The sequence below is a fragment of the Elgaria multicarinata genome, chromosome 7 (assembly GCF_023053635.1).
Source record: "Elgaria multicarinata webbii isolate HBS135686 ecotype San Diego chromosome 7, rElgMul1.1.pri, whole genome shotgun sequence".
In the NCBI taxonomy this organism is placed as follows: Eukaryota; Metazoa; Chordata; class Lepidosauria; order Squamata; family Anguidae; genus Elgaria; species Elgaria multicarinata.
The window spans coordinates 438,384-465,048 of record NC_086177.1 but is presented as its reverse complement, the minus strand read 5'-3'; the positions used below and the strand labels follow the sequence as shown (position 1 = coordinate 465,048).

The following is a 26,665-nucleotide window of genomic DNA, read 5'->3' as shown; positions in this document are numbered from 1 at the left end:
CCTCCTCCTGCCCCTCCACTGTGCTGAGAAGAACCTCGTCTAGGAGGTCTGGAGACAGGTCCATCAGCGGGCTCGTGGGCTCAAACGATAATGAAGGTTTTGGGGATACTCCTCCTCCTCCTCTAATGGCACTGCTGCCACCTGCTTCTTGCAAAGGGGCACTTTTTCCATTCCCACCCTCAAAAAGAGAACGCCGGGCACAAGTTGCAGAAGAAAGTGCGTCTGCCTGCTGCTTCTCCTGCTTCTGTTGCGGAGCAGCCAGCCAAGGAGTTGCCCGTTTGATTTTCACAGCAGGAGAGGCAGCCTGCTTACTGGTGCCAGCCTGAGCCTTGCCTTGACCACTGCTTTCAGCACGCCCCGCCACAGACATGCGCTTGCTCCCTCTTCTCATGATGATATACTAATACTACTAATAATATGTATAAGAATATACTAATACTACTAATAATATGTATACGAATATAATATTAATAATAATAATAATATGTATAAGAATATACTATATGTAGGGAAATGGGACAAGAAGTGTGTGTATGCTTTGCCCAAACAGGATTTGAAATGCTCAATCTGTGGCTATTGCACTTCACAAACAGTGCACACAGCACACTCACACAATAACACAGTCACACACACAGTCCAAGTAACAGAGAGAAGAAATAGAGAATATTTTTTTTGGGGGGGGGTATTTTTTTGTATATAGAAGGAAGAAGGAAGATGAAACACAGTCAGGCTTTAAGAGAGGGGGGGGACAACCAACCAACCAACCAAACACACACTCCAAAATTTAAAAATAAAGTTTATATTAAATAAAAGTAAGGGAAAAACACAGAGCAAACTAAGCAAAAAGTCAGAAAGAAGCAAACAAACACACACACACGCCAAGCTAAATCCTAATCTATCTCCAAACACAACAGCAGCAACTAACTAAAGTAGCTCCTCTCTCCACGAACTCCAAAACCCACAAGACGCTACGAGCTCAAAGCTCTGAGGGTGCCTCTGCCTTAGTCCCCCCCTCGAATGCTGGGATTGGAGGATGCTTCATGAGGTGATCAATTCTCATCAGGATTGGGAGTTGAATGTGCCTGTCATCGCTTCAAAAAAACAAACAAACCGCCGTTTTGCTCACTGTCCCTATTTGTTTACCCGATTTAAAAAAATATATAGCACGTGAACTGCACCACGCAGAGAGCTGAGAGTAGGCTCAAAATGGCCCCCATCCACGACTCTCTAAGCACAAGAATTTTCAGAAAGACAGCATCAAAAACAACACAGTTATCCCCCTTTCTTTTCTGCAATGCAATCCTATGGGCGAAATGTTTCAAGATGGCGATCAGAGCGGACCGCGGAAACCAGAGCGCTCTGAAAATGGCCGCTTCTCTTCGCCTTGCTTCTAGGGGTCCGCGGTCCGCTTCTACTCCGCCTCTGGGCAAGGCGGAGTAGGCCAATTCGCTCCTGCTTCTACGCTTCTAATCGGAGCGGAGCACATGCTTAATCTAAATTGTATGCACGGTACTTATTGTTTAAATTGGAGGACTGGGTGGAATCCAATACTATTATTGCAGAAAGCAGGCAGGCTTTAGGCAGGAAAGGAGTACAATTGATCAATGTTATGTTTTAGATCATCTTATTAATAAGTATGCAAAGGCCCCCAAAAATATGTATATGCAGCATTTGTTGATCTCACAGCAGCTTTTGAGAGAATAAATCGTGATAGGTTGTGGGTAAAACTCTGGAACTCAAATATCGACCAACGACTATTTACACTCATCAGAATACTGTACACACATAAGAGTGAGGGTAGGATTGAATGGCCAACTATCAGGCTTAATTTCAACTTCAAAGGGAGTGCACCAGGGCTGTTTATTAGCCCCTCTCTTGTTTAATTTATATGTCAGTAATGTAATACTGGAGCTTAAACAGATTACCATCCAGTTATAGCTCTGTCCCATAAATTACCCATTCTGCTATATGCAGATGATATGGTTTTGCTGTCATATACTCAGATTGGTATGAGGCATTTACTAAAAGGTTTTGGGGCAATTTGTCGTAATGAGCATCTTAGTGTAAATTAAAACAAGACAAAAGTTGTAGTGTTTGGGGGGTGTCCTCCAAAGCATAAATGTTACCTCGATGGACAAATAATAGAGCAAGTGAGGCATTTTAATTACCTTGTGGTTTGGTTTACTGACAGGGGTAATTGGTCATATGACATCCTCTGTTTTGAAGGCATCAAGATCCTCACAAGTAGTTTTGTGCTTTGCCAGAACTAAAAGGGGTAACATGATTGTCCCTGCTTTGAGACTTTTTAGAGGCAGTGCTTCCACGGCTTCCCTATGGGGGAGAGATTTGGGGTTTGACAAAAATAACCCATTTGGAAATCACTCAAAATAAATTTCTTAAAACACTGCTTGGCTCACCATCTTCTACTCCAGCAGGCAATATTAGAGCTGAGACTGGGACTATGCCAGTACAGTTTTATATTTTTGTAGCTATGTTTATGTTCTATTTTGAACTTCTTAATATGGGTGATTTTAGGAAACCTAAAAATGTTTTTTAGAACAGTCAAAATCTCACCGACAGACCACCTGGGTAGCTAACTGTGAACAGCAAATGTTAGCTTTTGATTTAATACCCCAGGTTCTCAAAGAGCCTCATGTGGCGCAGAGTGTTAAGCGGCAGTTACTGCAGCTGAAACTCTCCCCACGGCCTGAGTTCGATCCCAGCGGAAGCTGGTTCTCAGGCAGCCAGCTCAGGTTGACTCAGCCTTCCATCCTTCTGAGGTCGGTAAAATGAGTACCCAGCTAGCTGGGGGAAAGGTAACTGCGACTGGGGAAGGCAATGGCAAACCACCCCGCTACAAATTCTGCCAAGAAAACGCCAGCGAAAGCAGGCGTTCCTCGAGGAGTCAGCAATGACTCAAGTGCTTGCACTAGAGGTTCCTTTCCTTTCCTTTCTCAAAGAATGGCCCCAGGATCAGATTCAGAGACACATAAAAAATAAAGTGGGCAAGTTTTACTCTCAATGTGATCTGGAAGTAATTAAAAAATAATTTTCTCCACAGCTGTGCCTTTTAAAATTTACTCATGGATTTGAGTGCTATCTACATGAGTTATTAGTAGCATCCTTTAGAAAGGCATTTCTGGCATTGCATTTCCAAACTGTGCCTTCGCAATACTTAGAGGGCCGTTACTGTAAAATACCTGTAGAACAGAGGTACTGTATATGTGGTGCTCAAGTAGTAGAGGACCTCAACCACTATTTATTATATTGTTCTCTGTATTCTGAACCCAGGACAAAATCTATTTTGAATCTGTTATTTTTTGTGAACCGCCCAGAGAGCTTCGGCTATTGGGCGGTATAAAAATGTAATAAATAAATAAATAAATGTTATGGGATATATCTGACAGTGATGATGAAGTTAAAGTTATATATTTGCTCTGTGATGCTGACAAATTTGTGACAGAGTTGCAAGATTTGCAGTGGCTGCCCAAAAGTTGAGAAGAAGGTTCATAGAGGTCAATAAGGTGAGCTGTAATGATGAACTTTAACATGAAGTTTTAACATATCAGTATTATTAACTCTTATACATTTATGGACCTTTTACTGTAAATTCTTAGTATCTCTTATTTTAATTCTTTGTATTAAAATGAACTTTTACATATTTGTCTAATTAATGCCTTCCTGTAGTCTTCCCTCATTCATCCTTCTATTGATAATAGGCATTTCCATGCATGATCAAGCACAGCATCCAATGCCTGTTGAAGTGCCTGCTTAGCCTCATCCTTTTCACATCGCTTCTAGACATGCCAAAGCTCTGTGTCATAAGGAGATGACCCAGAAAAGAGCTGCTGTTTCTGCCTCACTCTCCCAGTTCACCACTTCTTATGGGTGGCTTGCCAAGGCTGCTGGAGCAAGCTCTTACTGCAGTGTTTCTAGCCCTCTAAATCTCTTCTTCCATTTCAGATGAGGGCTGTGTCTGTGGATCTAAATATTGACCCATCATTGCAAATTGATATACCTGATGCCCTCAGTGAAAAAGACAAAGTGAAGTTCACAGTCCATACTAAGGTAAGATGGCAAGGAGGAAGGAGGATTAGAATTGGAAGAAAGCCATAGCTTTGCCATATTTAACTACCTCAATACTTGTGTTGTAAGAAACTATAGATTAGTCAGTGGTGAATTGTGACTACTAGGGCTAGAAGGGCAGAGGTAACTGGCAAAGGCAGAGCCAAGGTGTCACCTGGGCCAAGCCAGTTTCATGAGAATGAATTTCCATGGCAGCCATTTCATAAAAATGCTCATGACACTTCCTCAAAATTCCAAATGTGCCCACTAACCCAAAAAGGTTAAGGAGCCCTGCTCAAAGCAAAGAAAATGGTTTATTTTATACTTTTCTCCTTTCCTCCCTCACATGCATGTCAGTCTTTTACCCACCTCCTGTCATTTCTTCTCCCTCTTGTCTTTCACAGTTAACCTGTACCCTGTCCCCAGCTGCCAGTTTCTTTCATCCATCCCTCCTGTGGCTTTTACCTTCACTACTCCTGTAACTGCTTTCCTCTCTTATCCCATTTCTCTATATTACCTGTTGTTTTTTAAAAATTATTATTAAAAATAAAAATATAACTCTAACCAGCTGTCACTGCCGCACCTCTGTGCATGGTGCAGCCATGGCACAGGGCAGTCAAGCAAAGAGGTCTACAGCAATGAGATCCACCTGAAGGTTTGTTGAGACCCCTTTGGTGGTGGCCCCACTCCCAGGCAGGCCACCTTTTTATGCTCCAGCCCTAGGAAGCTGATGCAAATTTGTTGCAATTCCAGTCAAGAGCCTGATCTTGCAAGGAGACAGCTTGCTCTAGCCCTAAGGGTCCCACTGGAACAGTCACAGGTAGCAGGCAAGTCATAGGTCACAGGTAGTAGTATATTCACAATCTATTTGGGCAGGTGGTCTCTTCTTTACCCTCTCTTAGTAGGGGGTGGTGATGGGCAATATATACATACATAAAGTCCCTTGCTCGCCTTGGGGATGACTTATGCTGGGGAATGGATGGGGGAAATGTGACCGTATTGGTTCTCCTGGACCTCTCAGTGGCTTTCGATAGTGTTGTCCATGTTATCCTTTTGGACTATCTCTCCTCTGGGATGGGACTTGGGGTGCAAGCGTTGTAGTGTTTCCATTTGTTCCTGGGAGGACAGATCCAGAAATTGGTGCTGGGAGACTTTTATTCCACCCTTGACATTTGGGGTGCCTCAGAGTTTCATGTGCTTTTCAAAATCTACATGAAATAACTGGTAGAAGTCATCTGAAGGTTTGGTTTTCCATGTCATCAATAGAGTTCAACATGGAGCTCCACCTCTCTTTTCTACTATCTAATCTCACGGAAGCAGTTGAAACCCTGGACAGGTGTCTAGGGGCAGTATTGGAATGGATGAGGACTATCAGATTGAAACTTAATCTGGATATGATGGAAATCGGAGAAACCTGCTAATCTGGATGGGGGTTTAGATCTGACTATAGATAGGGTTATTCTCCCCCTGAAGGACCCGGTACACAGTCTGGGAGTGTTCCTGGACTCAGTGCTTTCTATGGAGGTTCTGGTGGCATCATTTGCCTCTGGATGTTTTTTTACCAGTTTAGGCTGATTCAGCAGCTGCAATCCTATCTCAAGAAAGCGGATCTAGATGCAATTACACATGCAGTAATCTAATTTGGATGTAACCAAGGATGTAACCATGCTCTAAGTGGTGCTTCCCTTTAAGATTATTTGGAAACTGCAACTGGTACAGAAAGCAGCAGCTATGGTGATTGTGGGAGCTAGGCGCTTGGATCATATTACTCTTATTCTGTATAATTTACGTTGGCTGTCTGTTTCCATGCTTATTTCAAGATGCTGGTTTTGATCTTTAAAGCCCTTAGTGGTTTGGGACCATATTATCTGAAGAACCATCTACACCTGTTTAAGCCTGCTGAAGAATTAAAATCAGTGTCAGGAGCCTACACTCTGGCCCAGCAGCAAGAGCCATTAGGCTAGTGAGTACTAGGGCTTTCTCGATTGTGGCCCCATGCCTTTGGAACTCCCTCCCCAGAGAGATGTGTATGCCTTCAACCCTCCCGGCTTTTAAAAACTAAGCAAACCCTGAAGAATCATACATTTTGTGCTTTAAAATCATTAGCTGCTGCTGTTACTTATAAATTTGTCTGTGACTATGTTTAATCGTAATTGTATATTCATGGGGGTTTTGTAGTATTGTGAGCTGCCTTATGAGGGCAGTATGCCCTGAAAGGTGAGCTAAAAAAAATCTTAAGATGGGTAAGTGAGATGTAAGTAACAAGAAGGAGTAAGTACTGATCTTTGTTTTCAGACTACGTTGCCAGCTTTTCAAGGTACTGAATTTTCGGTTACAAGGCAACATGAAGATTTTGAGTGGCTACATGATACATTTGTTGAGACAGAAGTGTATGCAGGACTAATTGTAAGTATTTGCAAAATATGATTAAGATGATAGCATCTCCGGTGGATTAAGAAATTATAATCAAGCAATTGCTTGCTTTCTGCTTAATTTTTAGACTTTCATAATACTGCCTCTCTAGGGTTGCGATATGGAAAGCAGGGTAGGGCTCCTGTATCTTTAACAGTTGTATGGAAAAGGGAATTTTAGCAGGTGACCAGATACAAAAAAGGGCAGAGCTCCTGCAGTGAGTGTTTATCACAACTGTTTATCACAACTGTAGTGATAAAGAGGGAATTTCACCAGATGCTGCATGCATACAAATGACACTTGCTGAAAATCCCCTTTTTATACAACTGTTAAATATTCAGCAGCCCTGTTCTCCTTTCCGTACGGTCAACCTGGCTTCTCATTTCCAGAATATGTCAGGTGTAATTTCAGTAAGGGCTTAATCCTGGGACCTATTTTCAATGTATGGGAAGAAGTTTATGGAACTCCCTCAAAGGTATTTTGTGTTAGCTGCCCTGTGTTGCTGAATTAGAAGAAGGGTGGGATACACGTATATTAAATGAATACATCTATAATATTAAAGGAGGACATGTGTCTGTTTGTCAGTGCCATGGCACTAAGACCATGGAACATAGACACCTGAAACTTTATATGTATGCTAAGGAGACTCTGCGGGTGTGCGCTTTAGTCACTAGGTAGCAGATTTTCTCAACCAGTACACAGCTTTGTAGTCAGTACTGTTTGAAGCCGAAGGGGGTGGGGGAGAGGGGGGGAGAGAAGTCCAAGGGACAAGTTATACGGCTATTACACAGAATTGAGTGGACAGAGCCCTCCCTCGGGGGCTGTAGGGTGCACCAAGGCAGGGGCCTTGCTTAGGGGTGCCATCAGGTAGGCCAGAATGCAATGTGTCCAACTCTGACAGCTGTGTAACATTACTTAAAGACTTTGCTGTATCAAATAAGAGCTGTTCCAACCTGTGCAAGGCAGGATTCATTCGCTAGTAAATAAATAATATGTAATAGGATGTCCTTGGATATTCGAGACAGGCTGCAATCCTGTATCAACATAACTAGGAGTAAGCCCCACTGAGTTCAAAGAAACTTATTTGGAGTAGGGATTGCAGTGTTACTGTACTAGTAAGTAGCCACACTTTAGGCACAATCCTATGATAACCACCATCGATGCTTGTAAGCCTCCGAACATGTTGGCTCTGCTGCTCCTTCTGTTCTGCGTTTTTGCTAGAGGGGCTTTTTTGTTCATCTAGCTGGAGTATTCCAGGGTTGGGGGGAGGGGAGGAGGCTCCATTCCCCTCCCCTCCCTCCAAAACACCCCTTTAACCCTTCTCCAAGGTAGAATTTCCAACCTTGGAGAGGTGGGAATCTGAAGTATCCTATGACCCCCAGACATTGTCTAGGGGCTATAGGATTGCTCCATCCAATGCTTTGCCAGAAACGTATTTGAATTGAGTAACTGAGAGCAGCAAGATTGCCATGTACAAAAATAGTACTACCTTGCTCATGGCTCCTCTTTTGTGGAATTTTCTACAGAAGGAGACCTGCAAGATCCACTGCCCTGTAGTTAAAAGGGCAGTTAAAACCTCTAATTTTGCTTCCAGCTTGTTTATAATTCATTTTATTGTACTGTTGTTTATTTTTTTAGATTGATGTAAGGTGCATTGATGGACTGTATAGCTGAGAAATGACATATAGTTTTGGAAACAAATGTATACATACTTATATATCTGGGATTAGGAAGCTAGACAACCTAGCAAGAGGGTGCTATTTCACCTTGCACTTCTTAAATATTCAGCCCCAACTGTATGTAATACAGGCCACCAACTTTTGCTAATCCATAGTTCTAGGGTTTCTGGCCAATGAGTGCAAAAGCAATGGGTGATTGTGAAACACTTGGCACACTTTTTAATTTTATCATCTCATCTTTAATATTATATTTTAAATGCAAAGATAAACATACTAGATTACTTTTATTTAGATTGTTGCTGATTTGCATTTACTTACAATGTTCTGCCATCCCACTCTGTGTTTCTTTAAACTCCAATCCAGGTCTGGTTAAAGGCCTGCCTTTACATAGTGGCTATTGAAGAAGATGCTAAATAAATGTCTTTAGTTCATAACATGGATGTTCAGAGTGCTGAAGACCTGCTGTTCCTTAGAGAAATCATTTCTGAGCTAAATTCTCACAAAGAGAATTTCTGTAAACCACCCAGAGAGCCCTGGCTATATAAGTGAAATAAATAAATAAATTTCTTGTAGAAACTACTGCAACAGTTCTTTGCCTAGATTATATTGTTGCTAGCATCAGATCTTTTTGTCTAAGATTCCTCCAGCACCTCCAAAGCCTGACTTTGATGGCCCTAGAGAGAAGATGCATAAACTTGGGGAAGGAGAAATGTCTATGACAAAAGAGGAATTTGCCAAAATGAAGCAAGAACTGGAAGCGTGAGTGTGATTTCTTTAAGTATGGAAATGCTTTGGTTTGCTGATGAATCTGTGCAAGCTTAAGGGAGACTTCTGAAATGCCAAGGCTCAATTTAACAATCCAGCAAGCATTCTGAATTTACATTGGCCTTCCTTCCCCCTCCCCCCCTTTTTGAGAAATGTAGGTCAGGAATAGGATTTTCAACCTCTCTGTGTGATTTGTGTGTTCATTACAATCGCACCTTGCCTTTCCTCCAAGGAGGTCAAGGAACGGTCCACCTCTATTTCATTTTCACAAGAACCCATTGTGGTATGCTTGGTTTAAAGATAGTGACTGGCTTAAGTCACTTATGGCTGAATGGGGTTTGCCCTGTCCTAGTTACACACTTACTTTATTTCAGACTATTTATTATTAATTTTTTACTGTTTTTTTCTTTGTTTTTATACTTTTTTCTGGAACAATGAACATGGGCTAAACATAGCTTGAAAATGTTAAATAAACAATCAAACACAATCCAATTGAGATAGAATACAGAATTGCAAAGCTTTCAAGAATTTTTCTCTCTCTCTCAGTAGGTTACTATAATATGGAGGAACTTGGGTGTGGGATGTATGATCAACCTACTACAAAAAATGGGAACCACATTGCATAAGATGTTTCGGGTTTTGTATGACCTTTCATGGCTTTCATATGGACTGGATTCAAACGTCATGATAGTCCATGATGGATTAATAATTAACCCATAATGGGGTATTGTGTTGTCTGGTGGGATTTTTTTTTTAACCCATGATCGCTTATTTGGCCAAAATAATCCATTCTGATAACCCCTAATGGATTAAATAACCCATTTTGCAGACTATGTGTTATCATGCTGTGTGGCTGTCACTGTGGGTTAATTTGGTTGGCTACAGAGCTCTGTGGCAAGGGCTGTCCAAACAGTTGCTGCTCTGCTTACTGATTAGGAAAACGGTAAAGGGACCAAGACAGCAGTGTAGAGGAGGCAGGCTATGAGTTTTGGTTAATAATACAAGTCAAGAACTTTTCTGACATCTTCTGTTTGGCAGAATTATTCTTCCAACAAATATCTAGGTAGTTGAAATCTCCCATCACGACCACTTCATGGTTTTTTGATGCTTCAGTTATCTGCTTTAGTAAATCTTTATCTAGCTCTTCTGACTGATTTGGTGGTCTGTTGCAGACACCTAGCAAGACATCCATTTTTTTCATGATCTTCTTCTAATCATCTCAGAATACATTCTGATTAAAGAATAAAGTTGAATGAAATGTGAGTGGAAAAATATTACAAAATATATACTGCATTTCTTATTCTTCTTTCAAAAAGAACGTAAAGAAAAATAGTATTTTAGATTGGGATACATTACAGACAACACTTCAGGATCTATGGTTAGCAAACCTGTGGTTCTCTGGGGTTAGCATTAACCACAAGCTGTGCAGTTGGATACAACACTTTAAGCCACAGCTAGAGATGCTAACCTTGGATTATTGTCAGGACCACAATACCTGACGGAACGCCTCTCCCGACGTGAATATACCCGGTCACTACGTTCAACATCAAAGGTCCTCCTCCGGGTGCCTACTCGGAGGCTCGGAGTGTGGCAACGAGGGATAGGGCCTTTTCAGTGGTGGCCCCCAGACTGTGGAATGATTTCCCTGATGAGGCTCGCCTGGCACCAACGCTGCTATCTTTCCGGCGCTGGGTTAAGACTTTCCTCTTTGCCTAGGCATATGGTGGCACATCCTAATTACCCACATGTTTAGTTTTTAATCGGCTTTTAATGCTTTATGTGTGTATGTTCTGTGTTTTAGAGTTTTAAATTTTATATACTTGTTTTTACCTCAATTTTAGAATTTCTGTAAACTGCCCAGAGAGCCCTGGCTATGGGAGCGGTATATAAGTGTAATAAATAAATAAATAAATAAATAAATTATTGCAGACGGTCCGACAGTGGTTAGTGTGTGAGCAGGGTTTAGCAAAATGCATCGCACAAGACATCTTAAATCCTGCTGCTTAACTAAAAGCTTTAATCAGTATAAGGTGTCTTCTGAACAGGCCCAATATTTCACTTTTCTTTCAGTGTTTCCCATCTCTATTTTTTTTGTTCTAATATAATGAGAATTTAGCCATCATTTCTGTGTCCCACATTTTATCAAATCAGTCTTTCACTAACAGACGTTTTTAATATCTCTATTTCTTTTTTTTCTTTTTTTTCTTTTTTTTTCTTTTTGAGTTGGAAGGGGCTTACAAGGCCATCGAGTCCAACCCCCTGCTCAATGCAGGAATCCACCCTAAAGCATCCCTGACAGATGCTTGTCCAGCTGCCTCTTGAATGCCTCTAGTGTGGGAGAGCCCACAACCTCCCTAGGTAACTGATTCCACCGTCGCACTGCTCTAACAGTCAGGAAGTTTTTCCTGATGTCCAGCTGGAATCTGGCTTCCTTTAACTTGAGCCCGTTATTCCGTGTCCTGCACTCTGGGAGGATCGAGAAGAGATCTTGGCCCTCCTCTATGTGACAACCTTTTAAGTATTTGAAGAGTGCTATCATGTCTCCCCTCAATCTTCTCTTCTCCAGGCTAAACATGCCCAGTTCTTTCAGTCTCTCTTCATAGGGCTTTGTTTCCAGACCCCTGATCATCCTGGTTGCCCTCTTCTGAACACGTTCCAGCTTGTCTGCATCCTTCTTGAAATGTGGAGCCCAGCACTGGACACAATACTCTAGATGAGGCCTAACTAGGGCCGAATAGAGAGGAACCAGTACCTCATGTGATTTGGAAGCTATACTTCTATTAATGCAGCCCAAAATAGCATTTGCCTTCCTTGCAGCCATATTGCACTGTTGGCTCATATTCAGCTTGCGATCTACAACAATTCCAAGATCTTTCTTGTTTGTAGTATTGCTGAGCCAAGTGTCCCCCATCTTGTAACTGTGCATTTGGTTTCTATTCCCTAAATGTAGAACTTGGCATTTATCCCTATTAAATTTCATTCTGTTGTTTTCAGCCCAGCACTCCAGCCTATCAAGATCACTTTGAAGTTTGTTTCTGTCTTCCAGGGTATTATCTATCCCACCCAATTTTGTGTCATCTGCAAATTTGATCAGCGTTCCCTGCACCTCCCCGTCCAAATCATTAATAAAAATGTTGAAGAGCACTGGGCCCAGGACTGAGCCCTGCGGCACCCCACTCGTTGCCTCTCCCCAGTTTGAGAAGGTTCCATTGATAAGTACTCTTTGAGTCCGATTCTGTAGCCCACTGTGAATCCACCTAATAGTTGTTCCATCTAGCCCACTTTTAGCTAGTTTGTTAATCAGAATGTCATGTGGTACTTTGTCAAAAGCTTTGCTGAAGTCAAGATATATGACGTCCACAGCATTCCCACAGTCCACAAGGGAGGTTACCCGATCAAAAAATGAGATCAAATTAGTCTGACAGGATTTGTTCCTGACAAATCCATGTTGGCTTCTAGTAATCACCGCATTGATTTCAAGGTGTTTACAGATTGACTTCTTTATAACCTGCTTCAAAATTTTCCCAGGGATGGATGTCAGACTGACTGGTCTGTAGTTCCCAGGTTCTTCCTTTTTGCCCTTTTTGAAGATAGGGACAACGTTAGCCCTCCTCCAGTCGTTCGGCACCTCACCCGTCTTCCATGATTTTTCAAAGATAATAGACAAAGGTTCTGAGAGTTCTTCCACTAGCTCCTTCATTACTCTTGGATGCAGTTCATCAGGCCCTGGAGATTTAAACTCATTCAAGGAAATTAGGTGTTCTTTGACCATTTGTTTATCAATCTCAAACTGTAATCCTGCCCCCTCAACTTCTGCTTCACTTTTTTCAGGGGGGTCATAGACCCGCTTTTGAGAGAAGACTGAGGCAAAGTAGGAATTGAGCACTTCAGCCTTTTCTTTGTCATCTGTTATCAATTTGCCATCCTCATTAAGCAGTTGAACCACCATTTCTTTCCTCTGTCTTTTACTACTCACATATCTGAAGAAAGCCTTTTTATTGCTTTTAGCATCCCTCGCTAATCTCAGCTCATTCTGAGCTTTAGCCTTCCTGACGCCATTTCGGCACTTCTGCGCCACTTGTCTGTACTCTTCTTTTGTAGCCTGGCCTTCCTTCCACTTCCTATATGTATCCCTTTTTGTTTTCAGGTCATCTCTAAGCTTTTTGTGGAGCCACATTGGTTTCCTCTGTTGTCTTCTGTCTTTTCTCCTTGTTGGAATTGTTTGTAACTGTGCCTTTAAAATTTCCTTTTTTAAATACTCCCACCCATCCTGCACTCCTTTTCTCATTAGGCTCACTTGCCACGGGACCTTACTTATCATAGTTCTGAGTTTATTAAAATCAGCTTTCCTAAAATCCAGAGTACGTGTATGGCTACATTCAACTTTTGTCTCCTTCATAATCAAGAATTCAAGTATGACATGGTCACTTTCCCCCAGAGTTCCCGTAACTGCCACTTTATCCACTAAGTCATCCCTATTGGTCAATAACAAGTCAAGGATTGCCGATCCTCTAGTTCCTTCCACCACTTTCTGTAGGAGAAAGTTATCACCCATACATGTCAGGAATTTCTTGGAAGGGCCGCTTTTGGCAGTAATGGTCTCCCAACAGATATCAGGGTAATTGAAGTCCCCCATCACTACTACATCACACTTCCTTGAAACACTGGCAATTTGTTTCTCAAAAGTTTCGTCCTTGTCTTCTCCTTGATTGGGTGGTCAGTAGTAGACTCCGATTATCATATTCTTTTTATTCCTTGCCCCATTTATTTTAATCCAGACGCTCTCGACGGGGCTCCCAATCTCATCCACCTGTATTTCTGTGCAGGGATAGGTATTTTTAACATATAGTGCAACTCCACCTCCCTTTCTATTTCTTCTGTTCTTTTTGAACAAGTTATATCCTTCAATTGCTATATTCCAGTCATGGGAGTCATCCCACCAAGTTTCAGTTATACCTATCAAGTCGTATTTGCCTTCATGTAATAAGAGTTCAAGTTCATTCTGTTTGTTTCCCATGCTCTGGGCATTAGTATATAGACATCGAAGACCATGTGTTTTATAGTCTGGCTTTGTTCCAACATTGTTGCAGACACTATTTTGGGACACTGTTGGAGCTGTTCTCTGTACTGTGGTGCATTGGCCTTCATCCATTGTTGCCTCAAAATTTACGTTTCCCACCCCCGTAAGATTCAGTTTAAAGCCCTCCTGATGAAGTTCTTCATGCTGTGGCCGAACTCATTCTTTCCAGCCCTTGTGAGGTACAACCCATCCCTTGCCAGCAGTCCATGTTCCAAGTAGCGTAGCCCGTGGTCCCAGAATCCAAAACTCTCACGACGGCACCACCTTCGAAGCCAGTCGTTCATCCGGAGTATTTTTCTTTCCCTTTCTAATCCTCTTCCAAGAACCGGGAGGATGGATGAGAAAACTACCTGGGCCCCAAAGTTCTTCAGTTTCCTTCCCAGAACTTCAAAGTCTGAAATGATTTCTTCGTAGCTCTGCTTGGCGACATCATTTGTTCCCACATGGATGAGAAGAAAGGGGTATGTGTCCGTGGGCTTTATGAGCTTCGGTAACCCTTCAGTCACATCTCTAATCTGTGCTCCAGGGAGACAGCACACCTGGCAAGTCCATGGGTCTTCACGACATACTTGGGTTTCAATCCCACGCAGCAGGGAGTCTCCCACAACGACTACTCTTCTCTTCTTCTTGGTTGATCTACCTTCTGCCTCTTGGTCACTGTTGCATGGTGTCTCCTGTACTTCCTCCTCTGCAAACTGTCCTTCAGTCTCATTCTCCAGAAGCTGAAAGCGGTTGCTTAACTCCAATGGTTCCACTAGTGCAGAATGCCTTCTAATTCTTCTGCTCCTAACTGTCACTCTTTTCCAGGGAGTTTCCTCTTCATTAGCTTCCCTCCCCTCAGCATACTCCACTTCTGCTTCAGCTGGCTGTTGTTCTTCAATCTCATGTGCTTCTTGTTGCTGTTGCAGTTCCACCGTTCGGTCTAAGAACTCCTTGACTTCTCTTATTCCTTGGAGGGTGGACACTCGCTGCTCAAGTCCTCTCACTTTTTCTTCCAAAAGTGCCACCAGCTTGCACTTGTTGCAGGTATACGCCATGTTGAGCTCAGGCAGAAACAAGAACATTGCACACCCTTTGCAGGTCACCACCTCTAGGGACTCCTTTCCATCCATATTGTCGATTTCTGCTTTGGGTTTTTTTTTCCTTTTTGATTATAGTGGAATTGCCTTTGCTTTGTTGTGTCCTCTCCATATATACACAATATATACACTCCATATATACTCCATATATACTCCAATATATACTCCATATATACACATATATACACAACTATATGAGGATGTCTTAAGGGAAAGTAAGATTTTTTTGTGTGTGTGGTGGTTTTGTGGGTGTTTTTTCTCTTTGTTTTTCTTTGGTTTTCCCACCTCTTTTTTATTTTATTTTATTTTTATTTATTTTTAATTTTATTTTTAGAGGCCTTTCCCTTGACCTCCCCTGCCGAACTCCTGTTTGCTCTTCCTGTTAGCTCGCTCCCTGTTCGCTCGCTCTCTGGGAACTGGCTTACTTTTGTAGCTCCTACTTGAGCTGGGCCAGCTGCTCTTCCCTAATCCTGCTCAGCTCCAAGTCAGGAACCAGAATGAGGTCACTGAAAGGCCTTTGCATATCATAGCTGCAAAAAACATATAACATTAATTCTTTGGTTCTTGAACTACTGACCTCCTCAATAAAGTAAAAAAAAAAACCCTACTGGGTCCAAAGAAATTTCATAAGCTAAAATCTTTCCTATAATACACTTCATTTCTCTACAGTATTTTAGAGCTAACAAACATTTCTACTGTAGATGGGGCTACCTCTGTGCCTAGCCTGGAAACTTCAATTAGTCCAAAATATGGCAGCCAGGTTGGTCGCTGGTACACCTATGGGTGACCACATTACACCAGTTTTAAAATCTCTTCACTGGCTGCTGATTAGTTTCTGGGCGAAGCACAAAGTTTTGGTTATTACCTTTAAAGCCCTACATGGTTTAGGTCCAGTCTACCTGTAGGATCGCCTTCTCCCATACAATTCACCCTGCACACTCAGGTCCTCTGGGAAGAATCTACTTCAGCTAGCAAAAACTAGATTAACAATTGTTACCCAGAGGACCTTCTCTTCCGCTGCTCCCAGACAGTGGAATGGCCTGCCGGAGGTGATTCGTCAACTTGACAGTCTTTTAGAATTTAAAAAAGCAATAAAGACCTATCCAGTGAAATTTTAGAATGTTTTTAGGATGTTTTTAGGATGTTTAAAAGATGTTTTAATCATGTATGGTATGTTTTTAATCAGTTTTTAATGTGTATTTTATATCATGCTTTTAAACTGTTTGTTTTATACTTTGACTGGTTTTGGTTTTTGTGAGCCGCCCGGGGAGCTTCTGCTATTGGGCAGTATAAAAATGCAATAAATAAATAAATAAATAAATGTAAAGACAAAACAGGAAATTATTTTCACTTCCAACAAAATGGGAAATAATTTTTATTTATTTTCTTATAAAAATATGGTAAATACTATTTTGTCCAAGGAGAAATTATGATTTTTTCTCGAAATATTTTCCCAATTTTCCTAAGATGTTTTTCAATATGATTATGTATTCAAACCAGAATGGTCCCTATCATTTAGTCTTTCTTGAGCTACAATATATTGTTTTGAGATAATAGTTCTTTAATGAAAAGTGTTATTTTCTTTCCAAATTCGAAATCTTTGTTTAATTTGAATTCTTTGATTGCTGAACTTAATCAAGATAAATATGGATTTATTAATCTTTTATACTGATTCCATACCTTTAACCAATTTGAAATATTCATCATCACATTGGCCTGGGGAGTCGTCTACAGAGAGTCCTACACACAGGACACAAGGTGAAAAGATGAATCCACTTGGTGCATTGTTCTCCTGGAACTCAGGGCCATCCATCTGTCCCTTGTCCACTTTGCCCCAAAGGTACCAGGGCCACATCTCTTGATTCGAATGGACAACACATGTCACAAAACCTATGCAAACAAGCAAAGGCACATGAATCCAGGCCCCTGCTGAAGGAGGCCACAAAACATTTTAAATGAGCTCAGTGCTACCTTGAATCTGTAAAAGCAGAGCACCTGGCAGAGTTGTCAGAACCCGGTTCTCAAGGGAAGAGTACATTCATACATGCTCAATGGGAACCAGGAAACTAGGTTAATTGTGCCACAATGTCTTCACCATTCAGAAAAACAGCAAACTCCTGAGGGTTGCATTGAGGTACTTGGAGGAGGGAGCAGAGTTCATGGACACTGACATTTCCCCTAAGGTCCTGGGGTCATAAAGGCAATCAAAGATAACAGGGAAGAGGTGATTCTCGGGGACTTCCGGGAAAAATGGCGTTGGAGGCTGCAGTGCTGTGTGAGTCTCCTTGACTCACATAATTTATTTTAGAAGTTTTACTGTTTTATTGACCTATTTTAAGCAGTTTTATTGTTTTATTGTTTTACTCTTTTACTTGTTTTTATTGCTCTTACTGCCCTCTGCATTTCCAGCTTGCAGTTTTGTAGCTCTTCGATGTGCTGCCTCCTTCTTTGAACTGCAAACTGCAGTCTGCTTTCTATCAAGAATTTAATTAACACCCGGCAGCTCTCGAGTATTAGTTGCCACTCCCTGATAGGGGTTTTAATTTTTTTTAATAGTGTGGACTTTTCTAGTTTGCTTATCTCTAGGTCATTTGGCTGACTATGAGAAGGAAAAGAGTTTTATCACCTCCACAACATGCGAGTAATGCACCCCGCGACAAACAGTGCAGGCTCGACAGTTTTATTGTTCGGCAGCCTCCTCATGCCGTCTCTGCTGCTTTTCCGACAGATGAAATCACTTTGTCTAACAGATATGTTCCTCTGGCCGAGGGAGGCGAAGTTACTGGTGAGTCTATCTTAGGAGACGCTGGCGTTTCTCAAACAAACCGTCCAACTGGCAAATCCACGGAAAACTCCCAAAGTGAAGCTTTTCCCCCTGAATTACTGGCTGAGCAATGTTTCCTAACAGCAAGGACACTCCAATTGATTAGTTCTAACTTAGAAATTGTGCTTAGCTCTTTAAATAAACTGCTGACATGGCTCCCAGAAAAGCTTCTCAGCCAAGGCATCCTGGCTCAACCTCCACCACGCCCTCCTCGTTTAGACCCGGTAATCGAACCTCACTGCAATAATGGAGGCCGTTTATCTTCAGCCCTCAATTGTGGTTCAGATATTGGAATAATAGAGCGAAATAATGGTGGTCTGGTTCTTCAGCCTTGCTTGATGGTTATTGATGTACATCCCCATGGAGGCCAACACCCATTATGGAGATCTGTTCAAAGTGCTAACTTAAACCTCAAACGGCTGCTAAATATTCAGCCATCATATTTGTTGGCTGTGGAACCTCTTTTTTCTTCCCCTGTTCATAAGAGGTACCTATTGAAGTTTACTAAACCTACCATCCCAAATTTACTAATGAAGGAAAAACTTTTCCTGAATACTGTGGGAATCTACCCGTCATGGCTTTTTAAAGATCTCCAGGTTAAACCATTGATATCCATCAAAACCCGTTCTAATTCTATCCTCCAGCCGCAGTTTAATGCCCGTAAACTGAGTAGCAGCAAATCCATGGCTTTTTCAACTGCGGCGACTGAAGAAGCATATCTACCACACAAAAGCTTTATATCTTCTTCCTGCCCACTGTGTGAAGACCAGCCTCAAATCATCCAGCAATCTCCGAGCAGGCCCTCCAACTCCTTTATGTTGGAACAGGTTCTGTCTCCCGATTCACTTCATTCGGGGGTGGAGGTCGATTTCATTTGTGCTCAGCCCTTGGTCGAAGGGCAACATACTATCACCACCTTGCAAGATCTGATAACTTTTGGTCAAGACACTCCTGTGAAAGTTGACAACACTCGTCCGACGTCGTGCCTCTATCCAGGAGTGCTGCATACATTGGTGGGGAGCAAGTCATCGTCCATCCCATCCTGCCAACTGCCACAGCCGTCTGGAGGGCCGCCCAATGCTAATCAAGTAGGGCCGACATCAGAGTTAATATCGCCCAGTATCATCGATTCCGACCCACAGCTTCCATCGAACCACATGACAGCAAAGGGGAATGGCTGCATTCAGAGGGACATGGATGGATCATTGGTTGGGATTACCCCACTGGATTGATGCCAGTGGCCCCAGGGTGATTCCTATCTCAGAATCATATCCTGGAATATTGCGGGCTGGGCGAACAAACGTTGGGATAGCTGCTTTTGTCAATATATCTCTTCCTTTGATGTGATCTTGCTTCAGGAAACTTGGGCCATGCACACTGTTGTTGTTAACGGATTTGCCTCCTACTCTTTGAATGCTCACCGGGCAAATAAGAAAGGTCGCTCAAGGGGTGGCCTTGCCATCTTGGTGTCCTCTTCACTGATAGCTAAGGTAACTGAATTAGAAAATTATGAACAACTGGCATTTGGAATTTGTTTGGAAATTAATGCTAGTCATTTTATTTTTGTGACTGTTTATATCCCTCCTGCTAAATCCAATGAGCAGATCAAGAAATTCTGGCATAAAGTAGAGAGCTATTTATCCACTCAAATTATTAGGTTCCCTGATGCATATTTATATATTCTGGGTGACTTTAATGCCAGGATTGGCTCCAATAACAACGATCTAGAAGCAAGATACCCTATCTTGAGTGAACTTAGGGAAAATCGAAATTTTCCACACAGAAACTCAAAAGATCAGTTTCTGAATTACGCCGGTTTTTGCCTGGCTCAACTTCAGCTCAGTCTAGATTTAATTATTTTAAATGGGGTGGACCTTTGGGAAGGCTCAGGTGAATTTACCTTCTCAAATTCATTTGGTTCGAGCACAATAGACTATGGGCTGGCATCTAGAAATGCCTTCCAGTTAGTATACCATTTTTATATAGGTACAAGAACCTGTAGCGATCACCAGCCCCTAACCCTTACTTTATGTGCCCCAACTTCTAATCTACGACTACCCCATACCCACTTAACTGATGTCCTGCTCGAGTGCCCACACAGAATAAGGGTAAAATGGTCTGATAAATTAAGCAGTCTTCTAGAGGAAAGATTAAACTCCGATTCGGTAATTCGATTAAGATCAGCAATTTTGTCGAAGGAATCAGCTGCATCCTCTATAAAAGCGTATGATGATCTAATCGGCTCTTTCCAAGATGCTTTAACTCATGCAGGCAAGTCAGGGCCAGATAATACTGCCCCTACGATCTATAAGGGTCCTATTTGGTTTGACAGAGAATGTTACCTGAAGAAAAATGAGATAAGGGAGTCTTATATAACCTACAGAAAATCGGGCTACAATTATCTCCCTTCGACCTATTTTCAGCTAAAAAAGCAATACAAGTCCCTCATAGCCCAAAAAAGACGCCAAGCTGAACGAAACTCCTGGTCCCTGCTGTTAAATGCCTCCTTGAATAATGATTCAAAAATGTTTTGGCAGATTGTGTCGGGTGCCTTATGATCCAACTGCCAAGCACCTAGTTGCACAATTCCAGCTCAGGTATGGGAGGATCATTTCAGAGCCATTTTTACCGACCCAGACACTATACAATCAGCTCAGGCCGATATGCAGGATGTCACTTTCTCCTCCCTCCCCCCCTGGAATTCGGTTTCTAAGGAGGAAGTGATTGAATTAATCCAACAACTTAAAGGGGGTAAGGCAACTGGCATAGATTTTATCCCTGCTGAATTTATTAAATCAATCAGGATTGGTGGGCCCCTCTGTTAGCTGCCCTTTTTACCGTTATAAATCAATCTGGCAAAATCCCTGACAGTTGGAGACACGCAATTGTGGTTCCGATATACAAAAAGGGACACCCAAAGGACCCTGGGAATTTTAGACTTATTAGCCTGCTCTCAATAATAGGCAAGATCTATGCTCGATTTCTATCTAATAGACTAACTGACATCCTCGAGGCCAATAATGTTGTCACGGAGGCCCAAGCTGCCTTTAGAAAGAATCACTCCACCTCTGATCATGGTCTGATTCTTTTTCACTTAGTGGAGAAACATCTTAAATTTCTACGTAGCAAACTGTTTGTTGCCTTCATGGATCTGAAGTCCGCTTTCGACTCCATCCCTAGAACTAAACTATGGGAGAAATTAGATAAGATCCTGGTGGACAAAAGACTTCTTAATCTTATAATGGTTTTATACAGCGACAGCAGGATGCGAGTTAGATGTGGCACACAGGGACAGCTTTCAAATGAAATTCTTATGTCTAGAGGAGTAAGACAGGGCTGTATCCTTGCACCTACGCTATTTAACTTATACATAAATGATATTGAGGAGGCCCTGTCTGACCATGAAGGACACTTGCCCAAACTTGGCGCAAGGAAAATTCCTATTTTACTTCACGCAGACGATGCTGTTATTCTCTCCCGCTCTAGACCTGGTTTGAAACATCTTTTAATGAAATTTTCCAACTTCTGTTTGACCAATGATCTGAAAATTAATTTTGAGAAATCTAAAGTCATGGTCTTTGAAAATAGATTTTCTCAACGTCGGTGGTCCCTTGATGGGCATATCCTGGAACAGGTGAAAAATTTCTCCTACCTGGGGCTGTTATTCCATCATACCCTGTCCTGGAGTGCCCATAGATCGGCCACCCTTAATAAAGCTTCAGTCAGTTCAGCCGCAATCACACGCTTTTTCTTTTCTAAAGGAGGAATGTTTATACCGTCTGCCATCAAAGTGTTTAATGCCAAGTCTGCAGCCCAGCTTTTATATGCCTCCAACATCTGGATAGGGGGATTAACATCTGAGATAGATAGGCTACAGACAAGGTTTTTGAGGACCCTTCTTCAACTCCCAAAGTGTGTCCCTAATTCGGTACTTTTGTTGGAAACCGGGGAAAGCTCTCTCTCACTTAGGGCTTGGTGGTCTGCCTTAAAATTTTGGATGGAAGTTAGTCTTTTTGGGAGGGGCTCAGGTCTGCTTCCATGTCTGTCTCAGGACAACTATGTGAATAGTTGGTCCAAGCTTCTTGCCAGGAAGGCAGCTTCAATCGGTCTCTCCTCTTCCCTCCTCCTTAATCTGGGCTTGAATTTTGCTATGAAATCTGTTAAACAAAGACTGTGGGATATAGCCTTCTGCGACTTACGTGCTCGCTCTTATGTTTCCTGCTCTCCCAGTGCATTGCATGTTCATTACGTTGGGCCTCTTCAGCTGGCTGACTATCTAAAGAACCTGTCGGTGGCTAAATATCGTATTGCCTTCTCCAAGGCCAGATGCAATGCTTATTCTATTGAATTACTTCAGGGCAGATATGCTGGTGTCCCCTATCAGGAACGACAGTGCCCCTGTAGGAACATGGAAGTGGAGACGATGGAGCATATCCTTCTGTCCTGTAGCTTTTATAATCAGGCCCGCCATCTTATGATCACCCCATTGTTGAGCAAACTGTCCAGAAGTTCAGACAAATTTTATGTTAAGTTTCTGTTGGAAGATAAGTCCTCAAGAATAACTTTGGCTGTTGCTAAATTTCTTACAGTGGCGGCCAGGATTAGAGCTCTCTATGTATTAGACATAAGTTGATAATAGCTCCAACTGTATGATTTCATGTTTGATTCTTGTTCTTTGTTTTTTTCATGGATTTATGGATCGTAATAAAGAAGTATGAGGTGATTCTCCTGCCCCCATTGTGGCCAAGGTGCTCTTGGTTTCCTGGCCCCATAAAAATGGTAACCATGGTACCCAGGCTCCTTTCTGTTCAGAAGGGCCTCCTGAACCAGGGCTCCACTCTACACCAGATTCTCTGTATTTGACTGCCTGGAGGTTCAGCAGGGACTGCTAGAGTTGAAGCGTTGTACAGCTGGGTTGATGCACATATCCCTGGCCCTGAGAGAGCACCCACCAGTAAAACCTAGGAATTTGACTGGTGTACCATCCGAGGATGGTGCCATCACACAGGAAAGGGACCTGCAGAGCATTCTCCCCTACCAACCTGCCCAGTCACTGAGGTCATCCGAGAGTCTGCTCCTGGTGGTTCCACATAGATCCATCCTCTCATTGGAGTCCATCAGGGGGAGAGCCTTCAGTGTGGTGGCTCCCCTCCTGTGGAATTCCCTGCCTCTGGAGGTCAGGCAGGCACCAACTTTGTACTCCTTTCAGCGCCTCATGAAAACATCATCATTCTAAGAAGCCTTTCCTTAATGTCCAGCCATGAGTCACTGTATTTGCTTTGTTTAAAATCTGTTTTAACTGTTTTATTCTGTTTTTATTTTCATTTTATCTTGTATACCGCTCTGAAATTCTCAATGGGGAGCGGTATATAAATATTGTAAATAAATAAATAAGAGCTTTGGCTATTGGGCAGTATAAAAATGTAATATAATAATAATAATAATTAATAATTAATAATAATACTAATTTGGAAGGTAGGGAGGGAGCACTTCTGCTCCTATGCCTCTTTTCCCTTCCTCAGACCCACTTTTCACTGCCGCCCATGCGTCTCCTCGAACCAGCCTTGGCTTGGGCAGGCAGCTCCCTCCCTTGGTATTTCCACAGCACAAATACTCGACTCCTTGTGAGTCATTGAGGCTTGGAGCAGCCTCTCTTCTTTGGTGCCAAGCAATCACACTTCTCGCAGCTGGGAAGAGGCCCTCCTGCTATGATGCGTTGTTCAGGCTTTGTTCCTAGCTCAAAGCCTTGAGGGCAATACGATGCAGCCTTGTGGCTGAAGCTAAGCAGGGCTGAGCCTGAGCAGTAACTGGATGGGAGACTGCTCCTGAACGTTCTCCCCAAACAGCCAGTGGGGAAATGAACCCAGCTGTGCAGTCAGAGGTTGGCAGTTTGAATTCCCTCACACATTCGGCTTCAGCCTGTCAGAAACACACATACCCTGCTGTGGTGGTGGTGGTGTCATCCTTCCTTAAAAAAGGAAAATCAGCTGAAAAAGATGTCACCCCAGTCTAGCCTACCTCTCACCTCAGACACATCTCCTTTTAAGGGGCCATGACTCAATGGTAGAGCACCTGCCTCTCCTGCAGAATATCCCAGGTTCAATTCCCAGCCTCTCCAGGTAGGGCTGGAAAGGTCTTCCATCTCTCCCTCTGTCAACTGCCCATCAGTCCTTTTGCTGCAACAAGCCTTCCTCCCATAGCCAGTAGTACTTCCCCTGCCTACCAGTATCCAGATCACAACCTCACAGGCCTCATGAAAGATTTCATCCCAGATAATCCTGGAGATCATAGGTCATAGAGCCAAATAGCTCCTTCCCCCAAGAAAGATCAGGGACGGGTCAGTAGGCAGTCAGCTGACCCAGTTTGCCCAGGCCTAGACACACAGGTCATGGGACAGCTGGCTCCTAGAAATGGCGGCAAGGGACGATCCCTTAGAGCTTGCCCTGAAGCCTCAGGATCGATTCCTATCCTTCCTGTCAAGATCAGGAGGCTGCCAGTCATTCTTTGACATTCTAGACCTCCCTGACAATGTGCTCAAGATCATTCAAACTGCCACAAATCTTACAATAGCAAATGCAAATGTTTCTCTGCGTACACTCAAACTATGCATTTTGAACCTTCTGTCAAGGACATCTTTTTCTCAATTCTCTCCTCAACTCCAGACTGCGGTATTCCTCCCTCTGAGTCTACCTAGCCACAATCTGGGTCCGTCATCCTCACATCCAAGGTTACTCTGTCTTCACCTATCTGTTGGATAGACAATTTCTCAAAGGTGCATAAAAAAATCTCTTTCCTCCACGTTTCCCTATGTTTCCCCAATGCAGTCTGTCTGTGATATTGAAAGCGTTGGCGGCCAAAACCTTTTGAACCTCTAGCCTCAATTGACCTTCACATTCTTCCTCATCGCTAATACCCTGGAAGACAGAAACAAACTTCAAAGTGATCTTGATAGGCTGGAGTGCCGGGCCGAAAACAACAGAATGAAATTTAATAGGGATAAATGCCAAGTTCTACATCTAGGAAATAGAAACCAAATGCACAGTTACAAGATGGGGGATACTTGGCTCAGCAATACTACAAACGAAAAGGATCTTGGAATTGTTGTAGATCGCAAGCTAAATATGAGCCAACAGTGCGATATGGCTGCAAGAAAGGCAAATGCTATTTTGAGCTGCATTAATAGAAGCATAGCTTCCAAATCACGTGAGGTACTGGTTCCTCTCTATTCGGCCCTGGTTAGGCCTCATCTAGAGTATTGCGTCCAGTTCTGGGCTCCACAATTCAAGAAGGATGCAGACAAGCTGGAACGTGTTCAGAAGAGGGCAACCAGGATGATCAGGGGTCTGGAAACAAAGCCCTATGAAGAGAGACTGGAAGAACTGGGCATGTTTAGCCTGGATAAGAGAAGATTGAGGGGAGACATGATAGCATTCTTCAAATACTTAAAAGGTTGTCACACAGAGGAGGATCAGGATCTCTTCTCGATCCTCCCAGAGTGCAGGACACAGAATAACAGGCTCAAGTTAAAGGAAGCCAGATTCCAGCTGGACATCAGGAAAACTTCCTGACTGTTAGAGCAGTACGACAATGGAATCAATTACCTAGGGAGGTTGTGGGCTCTCCCACACTAGAGGCCTTCAAGAGGCAGCTGGACAAGCATCTGTCAGGGATGCTTTAGGGTGGATTCCTGCATTGAACAGGGGGTTGGACTCGATGGCCTTGTAGGCCCCTTCCAACTCTGCTATTCTATGATTCTATGATCGTTCCTCTGAATTGTGCACTCTCAGGATAGACCACCCATATCTCATCTTTCATGCAGATAATGTCGTCCTCTGCCCAGACCCTTCTTTCCTACCTAAGGTTGTATCTGCCTTTCACTTGAATCAGGAAATAATACTACCTACAATTTTAACCTTTTCCAGCTTCATTGTCTGCCAGTCCAGGTCCGGGCCCGATTCAAAGTGGTGGTATTAACATTTAAAGCCCTAAACAGCTTGGGGCCAGGTTATCTGAAGGAACGCCTCCTCCCATATGTACCTGCCCGGACCCTAAGGTCATCCTCAGGGGTCCTTCTCCGTGAGCCCCTGCCAAAGGAAGTAAGGCAGGTGGTTACCAGAGGGCCTTCTCTGCTGTGGCACCCTGGCTGTGGAATGAGCTCCCTAAGGAGGTTCGCTTGGCACCTACATTATATGCTTTTAGACGCCAGGTGAAGACCTTTTTATTCTCCCAGTATTTTAACAGTCTATAAATAAATTTTAACTTGGTGTTTTAAATTTGTAATTTTGCAGTGCTGCTGTTTTTATCTGGTTGAGCTTTTATATTGTATTTTATATTATGGTTTTATACTGTTGTTTTATACTTTGAATGTTTTTAATTTTTGTGAACCGCCCAGAGAGCTCTGGCTATTGGGCGGTATAGAAATATAATAAATAAATAAATAAATAAATAAATAAATAAATTTAAATCCCCATCTTCTCCTCTGGAGTCAGCACTGCATTCATTGGACATCTGTGCTTTCATATTCTACAAATCTCGTGCAGATGCCTTCAGGCAATCTCCTCACCTTTTCCTTTGCCATGTGGCAAGCACAAAGGCCTCCCTGTCTCTCCTCAGTGTTTTACCACCTGGATAGTACAGACCATCAAACTTGCTTACACACTGCAAGGTCTACAATTGTCAGGATCTGTATGGGCTCACTCCACCAGAGGAGTATCTACGTCTACTGCCTTTGCTAAGGGAGTAACCATACCAGACCTCTGCA

At 42.7% G+C, this 26,665-nt stretch overlaps 1 protein-coding gene across 1 annotated transcript in view; it reads left to right on the top strand.

Annotated features, from left to right (window-relative positions):
- Positions 1–26,665, top strand: part of SNX5 (sorting nexin 5) — a 106,414-nt gene that overhangs the window by 14,169 nt on the left and 65,580 nt on the right. Inside the window, exons 2-4 of the mRNA XM_063130029.1 lie at positions 3,964–4,068; positions 6,361–6,471; positions 8,794–8,915. Coding sequence (XP_062986099.1) covers positions 3,964–4,068; positions 6,361–6,471; positions 8,794–8,915 — 338 coding nt within the window. The remainder of the gene's footprint in view (positions 1–3,963; positions 4,069–6,360; positions 6,472–8,793; positions 8,916–26,665) is intronic.